Genomic DNA, 20,445 nt, shown 5'->3' with positions numbered 1-20,445 from the left:
ACCAAATTTAAAAGATTATTATTATGCATCTCAGGTTAAACCTCTCATTAATTCCTGTAATCCAGAATATCAAGACAGATGGAAAGATATTGAATTGTCCCTTGTAAATAGCCCCCCAATTCAGACACTATTAGGTAATAGAAATTTAGACAAAATTACTGAAAAAATATTCAATCCATGGATAAAGTTTCAATTAAGGACATGGAATATGATCACAAAAGAGTATAATTTAGGTGAGGCAATAAAGATACTCAGATGGTGCGCCTATGATACAGAGTTTAAACCAAATAAATTGGATAATAGATTTAAATTATGGATTACAAAAGGAATAACTGCATTTTGTAATATAATGGATAAGAATCAGCTACAAAGTTTTCAGTTTGTAGCCATTATTTTAATAAGGAGATTATAAGGGGAGATTTAGATATTGTTAATGATGGAGTAGTGAAAATAGTTATAGAAGCCTACAAATCAGAATTAGGCAAAGGTATTAAATCTAGATTATATAAAAGTTTTATGGAAAAGAAATCATATTCTACAGAGAATATAAAAGATAAATGGGTGAAAGAAAGTGAAGTTAGAATTTCGAATGAAGAGTGGCTTAAAATTTGTGAATTTCAATGGAGATGTACTAACTCGCATTTATGGAGAGAGTTTTGCTGGGAAAACATTGTTCAATTTTTCATTACTCCGGGTCAGAAGGCGCACCATACTGAGGAAAACGCTAAGTGTTGGAGACAGTGCGGAAACCAAGGTAATCATTGGCATATATTCTGGAACTGCCCTAAAATAAGGCTTTTCTGGAATGAATTACATGAGGCCCTGGAAACTATATTTGAAAGGAATGTACCCTTTACATTTGAGGCTTTATATTTTGGTAAACTGGATTTTGATTGGAGGGGAACAGATGAATATTTGTTTGGAGTCCTTATATCAGCAGGGAAGAAAGCTATAACAAGAAAGTGGCTTCTCACAGCTCTACCAACAATGAATGATTGGATTGAATTAATAAAAGAAATATATCTAATGGAAAAAATAACATTTTCTCTAAAATTACAAATGAAAAAAATGGTCAAATATTGGTTTAGATGGGTTCAGCACATTAAACCTTTAAGGTCAGATTTTGTTGAGATACAGAATAACTGAAATGTAATAAGATACATTTATATAGTCTACTTCCTTTTCATATTCATAAATGTATACATCTTCCTTCTTTTGAATGTATATAGTTTTGTTAAAAAGTTATGTAACTGTAAAAATTAGGGGAACAAACAGGAATTTGTGCCTGCAATGTAAGGCTGAATAATGGATGTTCATATATAAAATGGTTTGGTTTTGTTCTCTAAAAATAAAATAATAAAAAAAAATGTTGCTGCTGCTCCTCAAACTTCTAGAGGCAGCACAGAAACAGGATCCATTGATCATACCTTTGACTTTAGTTCAGTTGCAAAAGGCATCGTAAGGACTATATTTGGAAAGCTCAAATCTTTACTCACCCAGACTAAAGAAGATGTATCTAGTTCCAGTTCTCCTGCTCAAAGCAATGCAAAGAGCTCAAGTGTCAGCTCTTCACCAACAAATTCAGTGTTTTCTGATTCTGTGTCAGATATTTCAGATTTGTGCACCTATACAGTAGAAACTGCTGGGGCCATTTGTGAAGCAATGAAAAAAGAGTTAGACCAGGAGATTTATTGCACAACAGTGGCAAAGAAGGCTTCAGATGAAAGCCTTCTGGCTAGAGAGGTTGTTACTTCAGTTTTGGAGTACCTTGAAGAGCAATATATTTTAGACACCATTAAAAGCCCTTCACCATATCCTAAAGACTGGGAGAGAGATGCTTCTACATTTATAAGAGAGGAGAATATTCCAGATCAATCAAAATCCCAGATATCTCCTGTTGAAGAAATCATATTATCTGATATTGATAAGGCAACAGGACAAGTCCCTAATCAAATTACAATGGAGATTTGTAGATATCCTCCAAAGGTGGTGTTATCTGAAAACATTTCTTCAAAACAGCAAATTGGGAAAATGGACATGAACTTGGTTGAGGACAATTTAAGTGTTTCCTCTTCTGGACAGAGCATCATATCAGATGCAGAAAGTGAAGGGTCAGAGAAGATGCTGAGGACCTCCAGCTCTGTATTCCATAGTACAGCAACAAGGATAATAAGTGAAATGATTGAAAAAGCAGCTGCAAAATGTATATCTTCTGGACTTGCCCATCTCCCAGAGCAACCAAACAGTACAGCTGATGATGTATGTAAAACACCGGATGCAACAAAACATGATCAAGAAGCAATGTCCTCAGACTCTTCTTCTCATGTGCAAACCACTGAACTGGCTTCAGATATTGTTGTTGATGTTTAAGAAAGACTACATTACGCTACATGCATTTTGAAGATTTCTTTCTCAACAGACTACAAAGTTAAATGAGAAAGTTGTGATACAGCCCTGTTACCAGGAACATCAGAAATTAAAACTGATACTAGAACAGCTGAGCACCTTAGGACAATGACTGAGGAACTCTTCAAAACTGTGAAGAACAAACTGAAACACTTTTGGAATCAGAAGAGCCTGTCTTTGCTCAAAGCAAGGAAAGTTTTATCTGCTAAAGAGCAGAGATCAGCAGATTCACTTGAGATGTTTCCTCCTTCAGTCCAGGTTTCACACCTGAGCTTTAGTGAACCACACTTGACTAAGAAAAGCATGTCAGTAACAAACTCGCCAGATTATGAAACAATGCACCTCTCTGGTGAACAATATGGGAAAGACAGGATGTCTAGTGGAGAAGACACTGTCCATAAAGAGTACACTAAAAGTAACCGTAAAGAATATTCTGTTCAAATGTGCCTGGGATGTTGATTGATTCTTATACAGATGACACAGAAGTCATGAGTCGGGACGCTCCCTATAGAGTCCTGACTGATGCTTCATCAAAGCTTCAGGATCAACCTACACTACAGCAGAACAAGAAAATCAATTGACATGTAAAAGCAATTAAGTTCCCCGGTCCCATGTTTGGTGTGCTGCTGGTCTCGTCAATGAGAATATAGCATTTCAAACCCATTCCAATAATGTTAATTTGAACATTGAAAACCTTTCAGCTGAAGAGGCGCCCTGTGCATCTCAAGTACAAGGAGCCACAGCAAAGCATAATCTCTCCCCACTGCAGACAAGGGTTTCAGAAGAGCCTAAGGACCAAGTCATGACCTCCACAGAAAGTTCTACAATGAGTCCTATTGAAAGGAAAGTGGAACAACTTGTCTCGAGTGGATCTCTGCGTGTATTTTCAGAAGAACTTGTCAAAAATGTTTTCCATTTAATTTTGAAATCAGGAATTACAGTACAATTGGGCACAGCTCACAAATCTAATTCAGATCCAACTTTAAAGAGCTGTCTAGTAGTTCAGGATTTATCCCATCCAAAGTCCTCAGAGCTTTCTATGCAGTTGTTGTATTCATTTACTGAGAAATCAGTGAAAAGGCTGTTGAAGCAGTGCCTCAGTTTTCCCGATTCTCCAATGTTTGACACAAATGAGAAGGATGTTTCACTTTTTCAAGACTGTGATACAAATACGGAATTGAAGTCTCCCAAAAGATTTCAGAGAAAATGTCTCTGACTGCCAAGGATCACAGACCACAGAAAAGTACTGAACCATCAGTGCCCAGTTCACAGATGTACCATGATGCAATTAATCAGCTTTCCAGCTTGCTTGTAAAGTCTGTCATGGATGTTTTGTCTGCTGCGTGTGATTTATCAACGAAGCCTGAAGACAGTGAAAATCAAGTTATGAAGGAAATCAAATCAAATCATTTAATAGTCTATAAACATTTTAGTTGCTATGAAGTACAAGTTAAAAAATGTAGTGACTGTATATAAATATACAGTACCTTGATTTTCTATCTGTTGTATCTTTAAAAAGTTTTTGATGTATGTAGACCAAGATAGTGTAGGCCATGACTATGAATGAGAGAATGAGTGAATAAAGCCATATATTCAGTAGCCATACAGATGCAGCCATTCAAAGTGCGCGGCACAGACACGTACCGGAGGTAATTGGCTACGGTGTCGCGCATCGATGACGCAAAAAAACATCATCGGTACTTGAATGGTTGACCGAAAGGGGCACTCGTGGTCCATTGGTCGGTCGTAGAAAGATTTACAGTAAATGTCTTTACTGTGCCCGTTTTAGCATCCGTGTCACACCTGAAGAAGGCTCCACGGCCGAAACGTTGTGTTCTCTTTCTTCTTTTTTTCAGCATGGAATAAACCTATTACTTGTTCCTTTGCAGATACAATTCTATTGTTTGTTGTGTTGTCTATGATGTTTTTTTCCCCCCCATTTTCTGTGTCCTTCTGTCTTGTACATTATAAAATGTTACTTACCTTTGCTGTGTCCAAAAGATGAAGGAGCAGGTTTAAATGACTTTGGAGGTTGATCGTTGTATAGAAGATACCCAATGTCCACAGTCTTTTAGGAAGGAATATAAAAAATCCCAAAACAAAGTTTGTATTTGTATTGCACAAAAGGCTTTTGAATTATAAGAGAAACCTGTGAAAATAAACAAATCGAAAAGACAATGTATATCCTGACCTCACTTTCTGGGAGATGACACAAATAATAAATAAAGGTTTCTTACCTTTTAATGAATGTAGGACAAAAAAGGCTGCAAAGTCTGCCCCACTGCACTCTTGGAGTCATTCACCAATTTCTTCCCATATACCCAGCCATTGGTATGGTCATCCATGTAGAGGTATCGCAGACCTCTTCCTTCATCGTGGTCTGGCAGCTTATACAGAATAAACCTGTATGATTCCAAAAACACATAAAAGAGTATCACATCCTGTATACTGCTCTAGAACTGTGACACTGTACAATGTGTCCTGGGTGTTGGACAGTGTTAACTGTTGAGATCACTAGAAAATAAAAAGGGCACTTAAACAATACTAGTGTCTGTTGCCAGTCTGTGGGTGCACTGGTGCTTCTGGGAGATGAACAGAACCTGTGGCAAGAGAAGAAGGGTCAAGCAGCCTTGATCATTTCTAGGTGATGTAGTGGCCTACAAAGCAAAAATAGCTCTTGTTTTTAGGGGTCGCCCATGTTTGACATGAGCATTGTGGCAAAACTGGAATAATCTTATGCGATTAGAGCTCATTTTCTGCATTTTAAACCAGCAGAGCTCTGTAGAACTGAACTGCAGCAGTTGACAAAAAGTCAACAGTTGACTAAAAGAAGCGAGGCAAGGCAAGCATCTCACAAACATTACTCTCCTCAAGAATACATTCTGGTGAATCGTTTCAAAACGAACTATTGAAAGGAAAAAAAACTTTTAAATCCAATAGTAATTTCTTTATGACAAAAAAAAATCATAGACACTGTACCCTGGATTTACAGATGCAGCCATTCAAAGTGCGCGGCACAGGCACGTACCGGGGGTAATTGGCTACGTCATCACGCATCGTGACGCGAGATGATGCAAAATACCGCGGTGCGTGATTGGTTGACCGACAGGGGCAATCGTGGTGCGTTGATCGGTCGTAGAAAGATTTAAATGTCTTTACTGTGCCCGTTTAAGTATTGAATATTTATATGGAATTTTACCACTGAAGGGAAATCTTAGTAGCTGAGCATAAAAAGAATAGAAGCATACTGTAACATGTGTGAAGGCCATAAATGATATTAATTTTGGAACATAAACATACAGTATATGGCTGGTCTCGGTACTAAAAAATACACACCAGTATTTTATTTCTCCCTAAACATTTTAAGCTTCGAAGTCTTTAACTAACGTGATACCGGAGTCAACAAGCATACTTTTAGAATTTGATTAAAAGGGAATATAATATGGAATTGCGTATCTAAAGAAATTAATAACGATATCATTATATTCATGTACCGCAACACAAGAATAGTACACGCTGTACATTGTCTGTTGATAATGTTTCTGTAGTGCTTTTTCAGCACTCTGCATATGACCTTGCCGGTGGCGCTGTGGGTTAGGTTCCTGACTCCCACTCTGATCGAATTTAAGTAATTTTAATAACAATGAATAGTCACCTATGCGTTACAATATAAACATTTATATTGATTTAAATCGCAAACGCGGGTTTAAATATATGTGTTTTTTTTATTCACAATCAGACAAATGCAACATAAATTGATATCTTTGTCAACTAAGTATCTTAATAAACTTTCAGCATAGCTTTCTCCCCGTTTAGATTTATTTTTCTTGGGATCAAACGTGGAAAGATTAGATTGTAATCGCATTTATTTTTTAAATACTTTTTAGAAAAGTGTAATCTATACTAAAAAGCTGTACACCACCTGCTATAAAGATACATATTGTAATACTTTCGGGCTCGGATAGGACGGACACAAGAACTCAGACTTGTGGAGTTAAATCTCAACAAAACAACAAATCTCAATATCTTGTACGAAGTATTTGTAATACAACCCAAAAACTCTCTCAAATTCCTCCAATTAGCATAGCCCCTTATGCAAAACCAAACCCTGCTACTGCAGATATACCCGACTTTGATAAAAGAGGAGGAGTGTCTTTGTTGAGTCAGATAGCTGTGGACCTCTTTGACAGTGTGTTGCAGGACTCGTCCGAAAACCAGGAGATAACAGTTGTGAAACAGGATAATGATGTGTTTCATGAACCACACAAGATTCAGCAGGTTGCCAGCTCTGTTCACAATGAATTGCTGTGTCAAACTGGATCCCAACAGGTTCTACAGAAAGTTGTAGCCACCAGAAATGAGACAGTGGTCAAAACCATAATCAGTTCTATGGTGACCAACATTTCCAAGCTGACACATTCAGCTTCCCGATGTTCATCCCTTTCACCAGAGACCAGTATTAGCAGAGAAGCAAGTGAGATCATTGATGAGGTGATGGGTGATATTAAAATAACTAGTGAGCACAGCAAAGAGGCAACACCCAGTGCTCTGTCTTCTGAAGTTTCTCTTGTTTCTTCTGAAATAGTACATGGAGTCACAGATAATCTGCTAAAGAACATCCAGCTAAACTGTTCCAGCCCTGAGCCCAGTACTCCTCAAGCTGCCATTGATATGGAAACCCGGAGCACTGAGCAGCTCATGTGCACCAACATGAACCAGTTAGAACCTTCACCTGTTATTGGTCGAACAGTCAGAAGTAAAAAAACGACAGTCTTCTATGACAAAGTCTCCAAAAGGCTTTTCTCCAACACTCCCAAGTGGTTTTGAAAACAGTTTCCAGCCAGAAGACACTATGGATAAGCCCTGCTCATCAGCTGTTGGTGTGACACCTTGTTAGCTTCTGGGACCCGAGAGAAGCCTGGAGATTATATGATTATATGTCAGCCGTCCCCTGTTCTTCTATATCTCTAGCTTGACTGCGTCCGGCTGCTCGGCTTTTGTTTGTAAAGTTTGAACGAGCGCCCCGTTCACTGTTTCTTGTGAAGTAAACATGACTCTCTCTGGCTTTGTCACTGTGGTCAGAAAGCATTTCTTGATTCTGCTTGAGCAGCTTCATGAATTGTAAGCGACTGTAAGAGCTCTTTCTAAAGTCAGCCCTCCTACAACAATTTATCACGCAGTCTCTTATGTGCACATTTTCCCACAAGTTGATCTCTTAACATGTCAGCTTCCAATACTCCCAAGTCACACGATTTAGCCAGTTCTCTTAGTGAATTCACAAAAGCATCAACAGATTCGTCCTGAGACGAATTCCTACATTTATGCCGTACCAAAACCACATTTCTCCGCGGTGTAAAGTAAGCGTCTAAGGCAGCTAGTCTGTTCATATGTACCTTTTTCTCCAGCGAGGTTGGCGAAAATCCGCTGCAGGGGCGCCCCGATGCAGTGCAGTAATGCAGCCCGTCTCAGGCATCCGGAGCTTCTGTAGATCCACTGGCTATTTCAAAACATCTGTACGACTTCATCCATGTCTTGTATTCCGTATACAAATCCGGAGCTCCGAGGTTCAGTGGAAGCGGTGGAGAAAGCTGGGCATAAGCAAAACTTCTCGGCGCGGCGGCCGTATCTTCCATGGCGCAAGCTTAACGAACAGTCCGAAAATTCAAAAGTTCGTTTCAACCAGCACGAGAACTAAAATCTGCAGTGTTCTGCTCGCTTTGAGTTCGCCAAGCACTCATCTCTCGTCGCAATAAATGTTGTGTATCTTAATAAAGAGTCGTTCTTATATTATTTTAACTATTTTATTAACTACACAGATCACTCCCTTACACCATATATTCCCGCCTTCTACTCTCCCGTTCCGTTGTCTCGCGATGTCTACTCACTATACTCAGCTACCATATTCAGATATTGTGAAACAAATTTTAACTAAGCTGCTCTTAAGAATTCATCCTATTTCTCCAAAGGGGGGAGGAGAAACAAGAACAGATTATGGAAAGTTTATCTTGTTGGGAGCTTAGTGAATTTGCTGTGGGCATTATTGACAATGTGCTGAAGAAACTATTTACAGCCCCAGATACCTCAGAATGTAATCCAACAATGGGAAGCAATATCCAATGTGAGCTGGTTTCTGTCAAACAAGTGGCCAGCTGTATTTACAGAGAACTGCTGCAGAGTGCTGGTTCCAAAGACAACTTACAGCAAGCAGTAGCAGCCAAGAGTGAGAACCTGGCCAAAAAGATAGTTAATTCTCTTGGGAGAGAAATTATGAAGTTCCAACATTCAGATATTGAGTCTTCAGATGCTCCTCAAGCTGACAATGATATGGAAACCCGGAGCACCGAGCAGCTCATGTGCACCAAAATGGACCAGTTAGAACCTTCACCTGTTATTGGTCGAACAGATGCAGTGAAAGCTATCTCTCCCAGTCTTCAGGATATGGTGAAGGGCTTATAATGGTGTCTAAAATATATTGCTCTTCAAGGTACTCCAAAACTGAAGTAACAACCTCTCTAGCCAGAAGGCTTTCATCTGAAGCCTTCTTTGCCACTGTTGTGCAATAAACCTCCTGGTCTAACTCTTTTTTCATTGCTTCACAAATGGCTCCAGCAGTTTCTACTGTATAGGTGCACAAATCTGAAATATCTGACACAGAATCAGAAAACACTGAATTTGTTGGTGAAGAGCTGACACTTGAGCTCTTTGCATTGCTTTGAGCAGGAGAACTGGAACAAGATACATCTTCTTCAGTCTGGGTGAGTAAAGATTTGAGCTTTCCAAATAAAGTCCTTACAATGCCTTTTGCAACTGAACTCAAGTCAAAAGTACGATCAATGGATCCTGTTTCTGTGCTGCCTCTAGAAGTTTGAGGAGCAGCAGCAACATTTTTATTGGATTCTTGCAGATATTTATTTGTTTCAATACAATTCAGTGCAAACAAAACATTTATCACCTATCAATATAAGACCTATTTTTACTTACTTGTCAGGGTTCGTTGTTTCCCATGTTAACATTTAGAAATTTGCAACCAAATTTTGAATGCCAGCACAGATGCAACTAATACAAATATACTGTTGTCTATACAGTATAGTAAAAATCTATTATAGATATAGGTTGTATGTATAGAAAAATATATACAGTACAGTATTTCTAATATATAAATGAAGCAAGAACAACAGAATACCAGTCTAACCAAAGAAATAGAATGGTCAGTATTGCATATTTTAAGTGGATCCCTTAATTTATAAATAATTATGTGTGCAGACCCCTGTTTCATTCCAGAGGAGGCAGTGTCAAAGGGTTCTTTTGGCATCGAGTCTATGGTAGAAAGTGAAGTCACCCCCTTGGAACCTGGACAGCTTAATATTCTCTCAATCAAAACCTAGTGGGAGCTGATCTGAACATGTCAGGGAAGGAACCACTAAGCAACAGCTAGGACTAAAATTCAGGATTTACTGTACTGAAGGAACAAATTAACATATTTCTTTACATTTGTTCTTTAGTTATGACACTGTGCATTTTAACCTCAAGAAGCTATCTGGAAAAATAAAATGCATCCATTACATTCAGACATTACAAGCAGTGTACCTTACCTGTCCATATAAATTGTTATTGTTATTGTTATTGTAAATTTTTAATTAAAAAACATTATGATAAAAAATAATTAGTGTGACATTGCTACTACATGGACAAAATACTAACTTTATTTTGCAATATTAAAAAATGGTGACTAATTAAAAATATATAGGCATCTTTTCTAGTGGCAGAACAATTAATCTATTTTAAAGCATATTCCTGTGTAAAAAAGATGGCCTCCTAACCACGATTGTGTTCGTACTTTTTCAATTTACCTACTGAATGTCTAAAACTTGCTTAGGTTTTTAACTTTAATATGAGAGGCTTATAAAATAAAAATCACCGCAACAAAATAGCACATTGGAAATTATAAATCTTAAACTTCAATCTGCAACTGTTCCATAACACTTTAGCGAGTATGGTACAATTGTGTTCCTATGTGAAGCAAGATCACTGGTATTTTACATCATTGTGTTTTCAACAACAACTACTTGGTCAGGCGCAATGTATCTAACCAGTTTCATACTGGGTACTGCATAATTGACACATAACAAATACAGTTAAATTCAGAAAATAAATAGTAATTCTTCATTGAAATGTGCAGAAATATGTCATGTTTATGTTTGTACCCTGTTAACTTCATAGAAATTAGACCTTAGAGAATTTAAAGATTCTGTGAAACATGCACTTTGACCAGAGGTGCCCAAACTTTTGCATACAACTGTATGTTGCTGCTGCATCATTCAGGACAAAGCCCAAAATGCGTTTTCAACACATTTGATGACTAAGTGTTACTTAGTTGTTACTGCCCTCTGGTGGTTGTTGATTGAAACATAACATCCATTCAAACACGACCAGACATTTCTCCCACTGTCAATACTTCAGCTAAATTTCACATTTTATACTGGTGCCACAACATATTGTTAGTTATTATGATAGAAATGTGTTTTAATATGACTAATATATTATTGTTGTAATGCAGTATGATCAGAGTTATACATAAGTACAATACAACAGTTTATTTTTGCGAAGGTTCAGTTAGTGTATTTTGACTGCTGCTCTAGTCATTGTCAATATCAATATTCAAAGTCAATGTTCTAGTCATTACAACAAAGCCAGTCTATGGTAAACTATATCTAGGATTTGGAAAAATGCACATGAGCTAACACGAAAATGTGCACATGTACTGTACTGTTAACAGACTGATTCATGCATTTGCAAAGAGAGAAAAAGCAATTTAACGAACGCAGCTGGGGAAGTGAGTTAAAAATAGAAAACAGTTCCTCTTTAAACATTTAAACATCACCATACTAAAATGATTAAAATAAAAACTTTCTGTACGCACTGATGCTTAACATACCACAACTGCAGCATGTAGGACTTACCCATCAGACAGCTGACTGATCAGAGGGACTTCATGAAACCAGTTGGAATCAGTAGTCACCTCTTCAGTGGAGTCAGGTGAAATATGAACTGACCCAAGAGAAAAGAATTATTGCCGCATTAGAATTCTCATGGCATGCATAAAAAAGTGATCAATCCAATTAACATCCAAAAAAGGCAGAAAACATGTATTTATTCATAGATAAAATTAGGATGCTGATTAGGATTTATTTATCTGTTTACCCATATAATTTAACTAATTTTCACACCTTAGCTCACAACAATTTTACTGCACCAGACTGTGGCACAATGGCTGCCCAGAGATCCCCAGACTTAATTGGAACCTTCCTCAACCTTAACAGTAGATGTTACCAAGCTTTCAAAACCCAACACTTGTGCATTAATCATTTAATATTGATTAAATGACACAAAACAATTGACATGTTTTTATCTGAGTAAGCTATACAAATAAAACTGAATTTAATTAAACTGATTTTTTGGATTATATGTTCCATTGTCTTTCACAATATCTTTCACCCAATATCAGCACCCACTTAATTTCTCTGCAGCTGCATTGGAAAATTTGTCAAAACATAACGTTTTTCAAAACCTTTATTTTTTCTAGAAACAAATTAAAATACTGACCTTTGGTGATTTTAGAACTCTTCTCATTAGCAACGGTAACATCTCTTTTCTCCGTGCTAACGATCTCAGTAGAAGCTGTGCCACAGAGAAAACATCCTTTTAGTTGAATAGTCCTTTCAGATAGTTTAGATCAATATGTTGTCAACCTGCATCATTCCCTCTGGCCAACAAACTAAAACACATTAAATTGTGAACTAAATCTCAGTTGTACCACTGCAAAATATTGGATCTAGAAGCTTACCCTATTTTCCAGACTGAAGTACTTCTTTAAAATATTGCCTTTTAATACTGTCTTGCATTTCTCTCTCAAAATCCTTCCTTTCCTGTAAACTCTCATTTAGCTTTTGCTGCAGGAGAGCAACCTTCCTTTCATATAATTCAAATGCCTGAGAATGACAGAAAACCTTTCACAAGTGGCTATTCTTTAAAGAAAAAGGAAAGCCTCTCAACAAAAGATGAAAAGGTCCATCTCATTGTTGAACATCTTGTATTAAAAAGCACATGTTTTTCCATTACTCTAGTATTTAATGACAAATGAACTAGCTTGCAACCCAACATGTTGCTAGTAGAAAACTTCCCGTCCATAAGGTCACATTTTAATTTAGTATCAGACAGAAGCTGTTGGGCACCACTGAAATTCCAGCTCAAGTAAAAACTACAGGAGACTCCAATCTCATCTCAATCTACAGCACCTTGAAGCTGGGAAGCTGGGTCTGGTCAGAGCTCAGAAGAAGAAAGGCTGGGTCCAACATTACTTGGATGAAAGACTCTGTGTGTAGTTCAGAACCTTGCAGGCTGGGTATAAGAGATTGAAGCAGCAATGTCTCTCCTCTAATGCTTAGGTAATGAAGAGGAGAGATCATCAACCACCCTCTTGGATCCTCTTGGGGAGATACCCCTGAGGGATACTTTAGAACAGCCAATTATGCAAAGCAGCATGTCTCTGGGATGTTACATGGAATTAAAATCCACAACACGCAGAATAAATGCCCCACAGGCAGGTGCCCAAGGCTGGAGATAAACCATGGGCTTTGGAGATGCAGTGCTATAACCATGAATTGAATGAGGTGCCAACATACCATGCTCATTGTGGTCACTGAGGATCCAAAAAGTATTCGTTTAGGTTATTAATTTAAACCTATAGGTGGTCATCTTGGAAATACAACAAAATATACCTGCAAGGTCAGTGTCAAGTCCGGAATTTGCATGAAGAAAAGTTCACCTTAAGAGGATGAATCCAAACATCCATTACTCCAGTACCTTTTTGTGCCTTCTAGCTCTGGTCTGTTTCTTCAGCTGGGCCTGTCGCACCTCCCTCCGGGCATCTTCCTCTATCCTCATCTGTAAAGCCCTTTCTCTGATTTTCCACATCTGTAGAGCCGTCAGTGAAAAGGCAAAGCAGATGAGAAACAGCAGAAAGCTAGATTGTGTTGAGCACAAAACAGCTACGCTACTAGACATTTATATTTATATATGTCACCTGCTTATAGGTGGTACATTAATTATTGAGGATTCTGTTAGATCATGTGGAGCTGAATCTCTCCCCTTTTTACAATCTAGCAATTGAGGCCTTTGGGCATTTTTCAGCATATTAGGAGCATTCAGCAGCTGAATGTGGTCTGGGAAGCCCAAAGACAAAATAACTGGGAAAATAACATACCATACAGCAATGTACAGTGAAAATGTGAAAAAAAACAAGAAACATGATTAAACTGATGTAGAAAACCGATGAGGCTAAATACTATATATTGATAATGCTGGTGATTTGAAAGCTGATAAATCAATGAAAGGGGTGAATAAACTATGTGTTTTAAAAGTGAGTTAAGCTACAGTGTGGAATGTAAGATTCATAAAAGCATATAAAAAGTGTCTGAAGTCTAAGTGTGACGATACAGTAACATGATTCACTAAGGGTATCCACTCTGCAGAAATCTGTTCGGCTGGAAGAGGCGTATAAAGTATAAGGTGAGAGAATTTTTTTAATTCGCATTTTGCAACATAAAATGCTTAATTACTTGTCAGAAAGAGAACATCTTTTAAAACAGTTATGCTAGAGATCCTGTTATCTTTTGCTTGCTCCCCAATCATGCTGTATTTACAGAGGTGTCACAAGGTCACTTGCCAGAGTTGATATAAATGTCTCTAATCAGTTTAAGATGCAGAAGGAAACCAGCTATTAAAGATCTGTCATCCAGGTGATGACCGGGAGCAGCCCTGGGTCAAAATAAATCAAACTGTATTCTCATACCTCATCCTGTCTGCTGTACTGCAGACCTCTCATATGCTGTATTTCACCACTGCATATCTCCTCTGTTTTCGGAGCTCCTGCCTGGTGCCTTCATAAACAACAACAGAAAAGAAAGCTTAATCCACAAGGCAATGTCAGACAGCAGCAGAGGAATTTGTGAATGTGGTATTTCCGTAGAGCAAATGTTCATCTTTTGGAAAACTTTGACTCAGTCAAGACTTCCACTTGCTTGCACAATTAATTAACTTAAGGCAAACCTTTACTTACAGTTGTATTCTTGACATCTAATGTTTAAGCATAACAGTAAAATATTTACACATATTTACAGCGAAACAAAAAAAAAATGTGATACAAATACAACAAATCAGGAATCCAAAAGGCAGGAACTTGCTGTTAAAGAGTGAGGAGCTTCCATATGTTATTACCTGTCTCTGTTAGCCATAAACTGGTCTGAAATATTCTTGGATCCTTCCTCAAGGAGCCATTCCCTCACATCGGTGAAGCTGATATCCCTGGGAATCTCGTTCTGCTCCTGGAGCTCCAAGAACTTCTTCACTATTGTTTTCTGAAAGCCAGCACAGCCTTTTACTAGAGTGCCACACTCCCTTCATTGCAAGGTTCTCCTAAGCACTATTATAGCCGAGTGTGCACTTCAAAACCAACACTGACTTTTTCCATTAGATTTTTAATTTGAACTCACACCGATAGAATGTGTTTGCAAATGTATAAGAGTGAAGGCTGAGCTACTGTAGTTTGTTGATCTAAACATTTCAATTTAAGATGTATATCTTGGATACAGTGGTTAACCTTGTTATCTCGCAACACTGGGGCCAGGGGCTCTATTCTGAGCCTGAGGTGATTTGTCTGTGTGGAGTTTGTATGGTCTCCCCATATTCACATGGGTTTTTCACGGTTTGCTCTGGTTTGCTCCCACAGTCCAAAGCCATACTATACTGGTAGAAAAAAAGGTGTCTAATTGGTTCTAGAGTGAATTTGTGTCTGTGTGTGTCTTGCAATGGACTTAATTCTGGTCAAGGGTGTATATCGCCTTAAGCCCGTTGCTTTCTGGGATAGGCCCCTGCTCCCTGCAGCCCTTAGATTATGCGGTTAGATTAGATGACGTGGATGGAAAGGGATGGATGGAAGTTCAAGTCGTTTTTCAGCCTTGTCTGGCAAAGAAGACTTATAAATTCTGTTTTGGACTACACACAAAAGCTGCCTGTATTAACATGTGTTTGGAAAAATACATTTGTTTGCACTGAAAATGGATTAAAGTCTACAGCGCAGTACAGATAAGCAGTGAATGCTCCGATTCGGGTGGTACAATTAGTGGTTTACCACAAAGAAAAACATCCAGATATATTGCCCAGCCTCAATGAATAAAAAAAACTATCTTTTTTTAACTCTGTTATCGTGAACAGAGAAGACTACAAGGCGACCTGTTTCAAATATTCAAAATCCTCACAGTCAAGTCTGCTTGTTGAACGCTGACTTCTTTCAAGAAACAGCTGGATGAGACTCACAGACCAATTAACAAGTAATTACCAAACAGGCTTAAGAGCTTCCTCTCATTCGTAACTTTTCTTATGATATGAAACCCATATCCTGCATGCTGAAAGGACTATATGGGCTATAAACAACACAAAGTATCATGAAAAGATGTACAGTATGGCTGAACTAACAAGAAGAAGCTAAAATAGGCTAGAGCAGTGACAAACATAAGCAACAACATCATCAGCGTCAAAACACTAAAACAGAAATGAGCTTCATAGCAATTAGAGAAGAAACTGAAAGAAAACATTGAAATTGATCCTTAGAATACAAACACAGTCAAGGTAGAGACTTCCTTGAAGATGACATGATGACAGCAGTATATTCAAAAGTGCATAATGGAGAGATCTTATGGAAGCCTTCATCTAGAAACGTTACTGATTGCGGGCTGGATAAAGGCAGAAGTCTATGATGAAGAGTCAGAATCAGATGGACGGTTGTTTAAAAACATCACACTTACCTGTTTAGTCACATAATTTTTGTCATACTGCAACTTCACATTGCTAAGGTAGTTATGATATTGATTGTATTCTTTCAAAGAGCAGAGGACCTGAAAACAGACAAAACATGTTTCAAGTACTGTCTAGGAGGTTAAATGTTTTTATTTTTATTTTACAAATCTAGAGCACAGTCAAGTACTCTGTGTTTGAATATTTATTGAGCATAAGGACTTTAGCACAAACCATAGGCCTGCTTTGATTACATCTACTATTACATGCTTTGATTACAACCAAAGGCCTGCCCACCGAATACATCTATGCTGGAGTGCAGACATGAGTTAAATCACGCTACTGGAAACTATTACAGCTAAATGAGCTAGAACCTGGTCTATTTTTTTTTACAACACCTCACTCCTTCACCATACCAAAAAAGCCTCATTCTTTGCACAAACTCCAAACAGCCTTACTTTCTCCTGCTCATTGATTAAGCCTCTGTTCTGCAGAGACTCCTGCATGCCCTTGCGATGGTAATAGGTGCGCAGGTGGGGGTCATGGAGGCTGTTGTACTTCGAATCCAAAAGGAAACCGTGGGGATCAGTCAGAGTGAAGTCAGGAGATGGCTGGTGCAGCTGAAATAGAAGGTAAGTATTTTATTAAAACATGATATGTACAGGTAAACACAGATATGTATCCCCCTATGTTTCTGAACATAAAAATGAGAATGTTTTTTTTCTCCCCCCTCCGAAGGCTGTCGCCAGTTTCTTGGAAGACTACTCCAGAATCGCTGTTATCATTTTTTTCTATGTTCTTGAAAATCAAATTCCAATTTCTCAGTCATTGTAGCCAACTAAAAATGACTACATTGCAAAAAGACAGTAAGCACAATAAGCTTTAAGGCATACAGTACAGCTGAATTTCAATAATGTGATCAATATACTGCGTCTAGAAAAATATATAACCTTACTCCTGATGTTATATGCACAAAGATGTCAAGGGAAGACAGTTTGCTTACAGTTTTATCATTACAGCAACCACATTATACTAACACACACAGAAATGTGTTAATGTGTCCCAGGTATCATTTCATATTATACAATTTTACATGTTGGTTTACCCTTAAAAAGAAAGAAAACCATGAATAAACATGTCATTTTTTACAATTTAAATGTTTGGATTTAAATAAGAATAAATGTATTCATGCTTTTCATTTTAGGTTACACTTACTTTCTCCGAAAGAGCAGTCCTGCAAAATTGAGGTTTAGACCCTGGGATTAACGGCAGTTTAGTGCCGATGGGTCTCTCCAACAGCTGCTGCTCTCCCTGCAGTGCATACAGCATGGTATAGCAGCCCTGAAACACAGAACATAGCTATCGTACCTCACAGAACCACAGCCAAAACGCCAGAAAAAACAAGCAGAGCTGATGGCAGAAATGATTTCATCTGTCACAGAGTGAAATAAAATGGGTGTGGGGGCAACAGCAGGTATCAAGGACAATGTTGACTTTGCATAGAAGTTTGTATAGAATGACCAGTGACTTCAATGAGGGTGGTAATATGTGTCTTTCTTTGTTCTGGGGCTTCCTACTGATAAAGATGCTATTGCAAACATTGTTAATTACCACACAGTTCAGAGAAGACACATGGCATGTCAAAACTGGCCTAGCCGAGCCTCAGACTGAGGAGGTGGATCTAGAACATAACAATTCTAGAAAATCTAGAATGTTCTAGAGCAATCTTACACCTGGCCATCTGTATATAGCCATTTGATCAATGAGCCCCAAGAAGTTAGCTCTGCTTACACCCAAAACTATCAACCCCCCCCCCAAAGAAAGGTAGGGGGGCTTTAATAACCCCAGTGACAGAGCCAGAGCACACAGAAACAGAAGAAAAAGGAATAACCAATTTGTACCACAGCACCCAGGAGAGGGTTTGGACACCAGGGACTCTCTACAGTGAGCAAGGGAGGAAGGCTTTAGCATTGTCTTCCCCCCCTCTCTACTCAAAAAATTGACTCAGAGACAAATGGGGGGGGCATATTAAAAAACAGACTCAGCCAGGACTGAGGAGGATCCCTAAGACTACACAGAGTTTCTTTGCTATGACAGAAGCAGGCACACCAGGTCTCCAACTGGGGCTGGGTTTGGGAGAATATTTGCAGCTGGACTTTTCCTTTGGAACTCTGGTTTTGGTAACTGGGGTCAAATGGGGCTCTTGAGCTGGTCTGCAATGTGTTCTGTGAGTATGTAAGTACCTCTAGTGGATAAGTTGTAATCTGTGTTCTGTGGATTAGGCTATAATAGATACTGGAATTGCAAAGTACTGTAATAAAAATGGAAATGATGTAGGATGACTGTGTTCTCTGGTCTGTGGATGCACTAGTGGTTCTGGAAGATAAAAAGAACTTGTTGCTGGGGGAAAAGGTCTTTAGAATTGCTAGGTGGCATAATCAGCTACAAAACTAACTTTTAAAAGCAGTCCCTGCATTTAAGGGCCACGGTTCCTGACATATCTTTTTATAGATAGGTAAGAAGAGTTACCCTAGGGTGTTCAGAGGGCTAAATCAGTTCATAACATTCTTTTTTTTTTCTTCTGCACAAACGAGTTGATTCTCTAAGTCTGTTTAGAGTTTTAGATTGGGAAGGCATATTCTCACCCGAGACATTTTAAGACAACAAAAGAAAAGTACAGTACGTATATTCCCATAAAATACAGAACACATAGCTGGAATTTTTAAAATCACATTCCATTTATTTTACCTTCTAGAGCATTTAAAACAGTATTAGAAATATTACTACGAGGTGTATGTTTTAACTGTTTTACTAAACCTTACATTTTAAAGCTAAACTAATGCTGATTTTTTTACGATTCACTACCTAAAAGTTCAAATATTTAAAAGTATGGATAATACACTCACAGCTCCAGATCCCGGTTTCTTTCTCTCCATTTTAACCCTGATCTCGTTCCATTTATCCATTAATCAATTAATCTATTTTGAGAAAACAATTCCGTCGTGTTCGTGAGCGTTTAGACTTTATTTTGTATTATTCGGACTTGAGCATAAACCACTGTATAACCAAAATGTTGTCTATTATAACGTCAGATCTGCAAAGCAGTTGCCTTATCTGACGTATCCAGCGTGTACAAGTTAAGTAAAGACGTCATTAAAAGCTGCAGCAGGGAAGCTACAGTATTCGTCCCAGGACGGACTTGTTTTTTTATATATATTTATAATTAGGTTTTAATTAGAAAATCCAGACAAAAAGGCGATGTCCGATTTAATGTTTAATTTGAATGTCGCCATTCTAACTCAAAGCCTTCACGGTATCAAACCTGTGTGGTCACACGTCCCAAACAGTCTGGCTCTGCCAGTGGAGCCTAGAGACCCCAAAATATAACACACGGTTTGCCTTTTAATAATTTACACCTATAATAATAATAATAACAATAATAATAATAATAATAATAATAATAATAATACAAAGTAATAAACACTTGTTTTAAAAGCGCGGACTGATTAGTCATTTGTACAGAGCAACATAACAAGACAGTGGCCACAGTACATACGGAAATCTCCAACTGTACTATATTTAAAAACTATATATTTTTTCTGTATATCAAGACCTAGTTTTCAGTGACTACTGCGATGTGCCCTTCCATTTCCTAACTTTGTTATAGAAAGCAAGTGGAGCTGCTGAAGAAAATATCCTAAAAATAACTACTTTTTGTAGTGTTCGTAATGTGACGAGGGGTCCGGTTCACCTTCAGACTTAATTTCCTATAGAAGTATATTGTATATACAGTAGGTTTTATAGTCTTATAAACCCTTTTTTTAAAGCGTTTTATAATGCTACTCTTGCACTCTGCTGTCTCCTAGTTCCTTTCAGTTGGGCTTCACCGGTGAAATAAGGATGAAAACACCCTCTCTCTGCCCAGTCTTGCTTTTTGGCGGTTGATGTGTCTGTATGTGTCTTTTCTAGATATGTCTAAAACGACACCTAATATGCAGGAAGAAGCTGTTAAATTGGAAAGATGGTATCTGTAGCTGGGTAGCTGCCGAAAGGGATTGAAAACGTACAGACATCATTTTGGGTGCGACGGTAGGATGACGTCACAGCGGAACGGCCATTTCACGAGGTTCTTAATTCCTCAGTCTCGAGATGTGTTCTGGTTGTTTTCGGTTTGGCTGAAGGTATTTG

General features: G+C 38.1%; 1 protein-coding gene and 2 long non-coding RNA genes across 4 annotated transcripts; all 3 read right to left on the bottom strand.

Annotated features, from left to right (window-relative positions):
• Positions 1-2,609: 2,609 nt before the first annotated feature.
• LOC148636730 (uncharacterized) lies at positions 2,610-9,066 on the bottom strand. 2 transcript variants are annotated; one of them, XR_015931997.1, is made up of 4 exons: positions 7,800-9,066; positions 4,644-4,809; positions 4,390-4,555; positions 2,610-3,769 (listed from the first exon to the last, which is right to left on the bottom strand). It is a non-coding gene; the product is annotated as an uncharacterized LOC148636730 (long non-coding RNA). The 2 variants fall into 2 exon arrangements; XR_015931996.1 differs by lacking the exon at positions 2,610-3,769 and having other exon boundaries at positions 3,926-4,555; positions 7,800-9,061.
• Positions 9,067-11,259: 2,193 nt separating this feature from the next.
• LOC148636729 (uncharacterized) lies at positions 11,260-12,672 on the bottom strand. The gene is made up of 3 exons (XR_015931994.1): positions 12,251-12,672; positions 12,010-12,084; positions 11,260-11,454 (listed from the first exon to the last, which is right to left on the bottom strand). It is a non-coding gene; the product is annotated as an uncharacterized LOC148636729 (long non-coding RNA).
• Positions 12,673-13,251: 579 nt separating this feature from the next.
• Positions 13,252-17,586, bottom strand: LOC148636728 (fibrous sheath-interacting protein 2-like). Its single transcript, XM_088623476.1, has 6 exons — positions 17,473-17,586; positions 16,716-16,877; positions 16,269-16,358; positions 14,683-14,822; positions 14,258-14,345; positions 13,252-13,380 (listed from the first exon to the last, which is right to left on the bottom strand). Exons 1-6 carry the CDS (start codon positions 17,584-17,586, stop codon positions 13,258-13,260), a joined length of 717 nt encoding a protein of 238 aa, XP_088479602.1. The 3' UTR covers positions 13,252-13,257.
• Between the last annotated feature and the right edge of the window lie 2,859 nt (positions 17,587-20,445).

Source organism: Lepisosteus platostomus, unplaced genomic scaffold, assembly GCF_059453375.1.
Source record: "Lepisosteus platostomus isolate fLepPlt1 unplaced genomic scaffold, fLepPlt1.hap1 Scaffold_155_H1, whole genome shotgun sequence".
Taxonomy (NCBI): Eukaryota; Metazoa; Chordata; class Actinopteri; order Semionotiformes; family Lepisosteidae; genus Lepisosteus; species Lepisosteus platostomus.
Note: the sequence above shows the minus strand (reverse complement) of the source record. Positions and strands in the feature narration are given on the sequence as shown.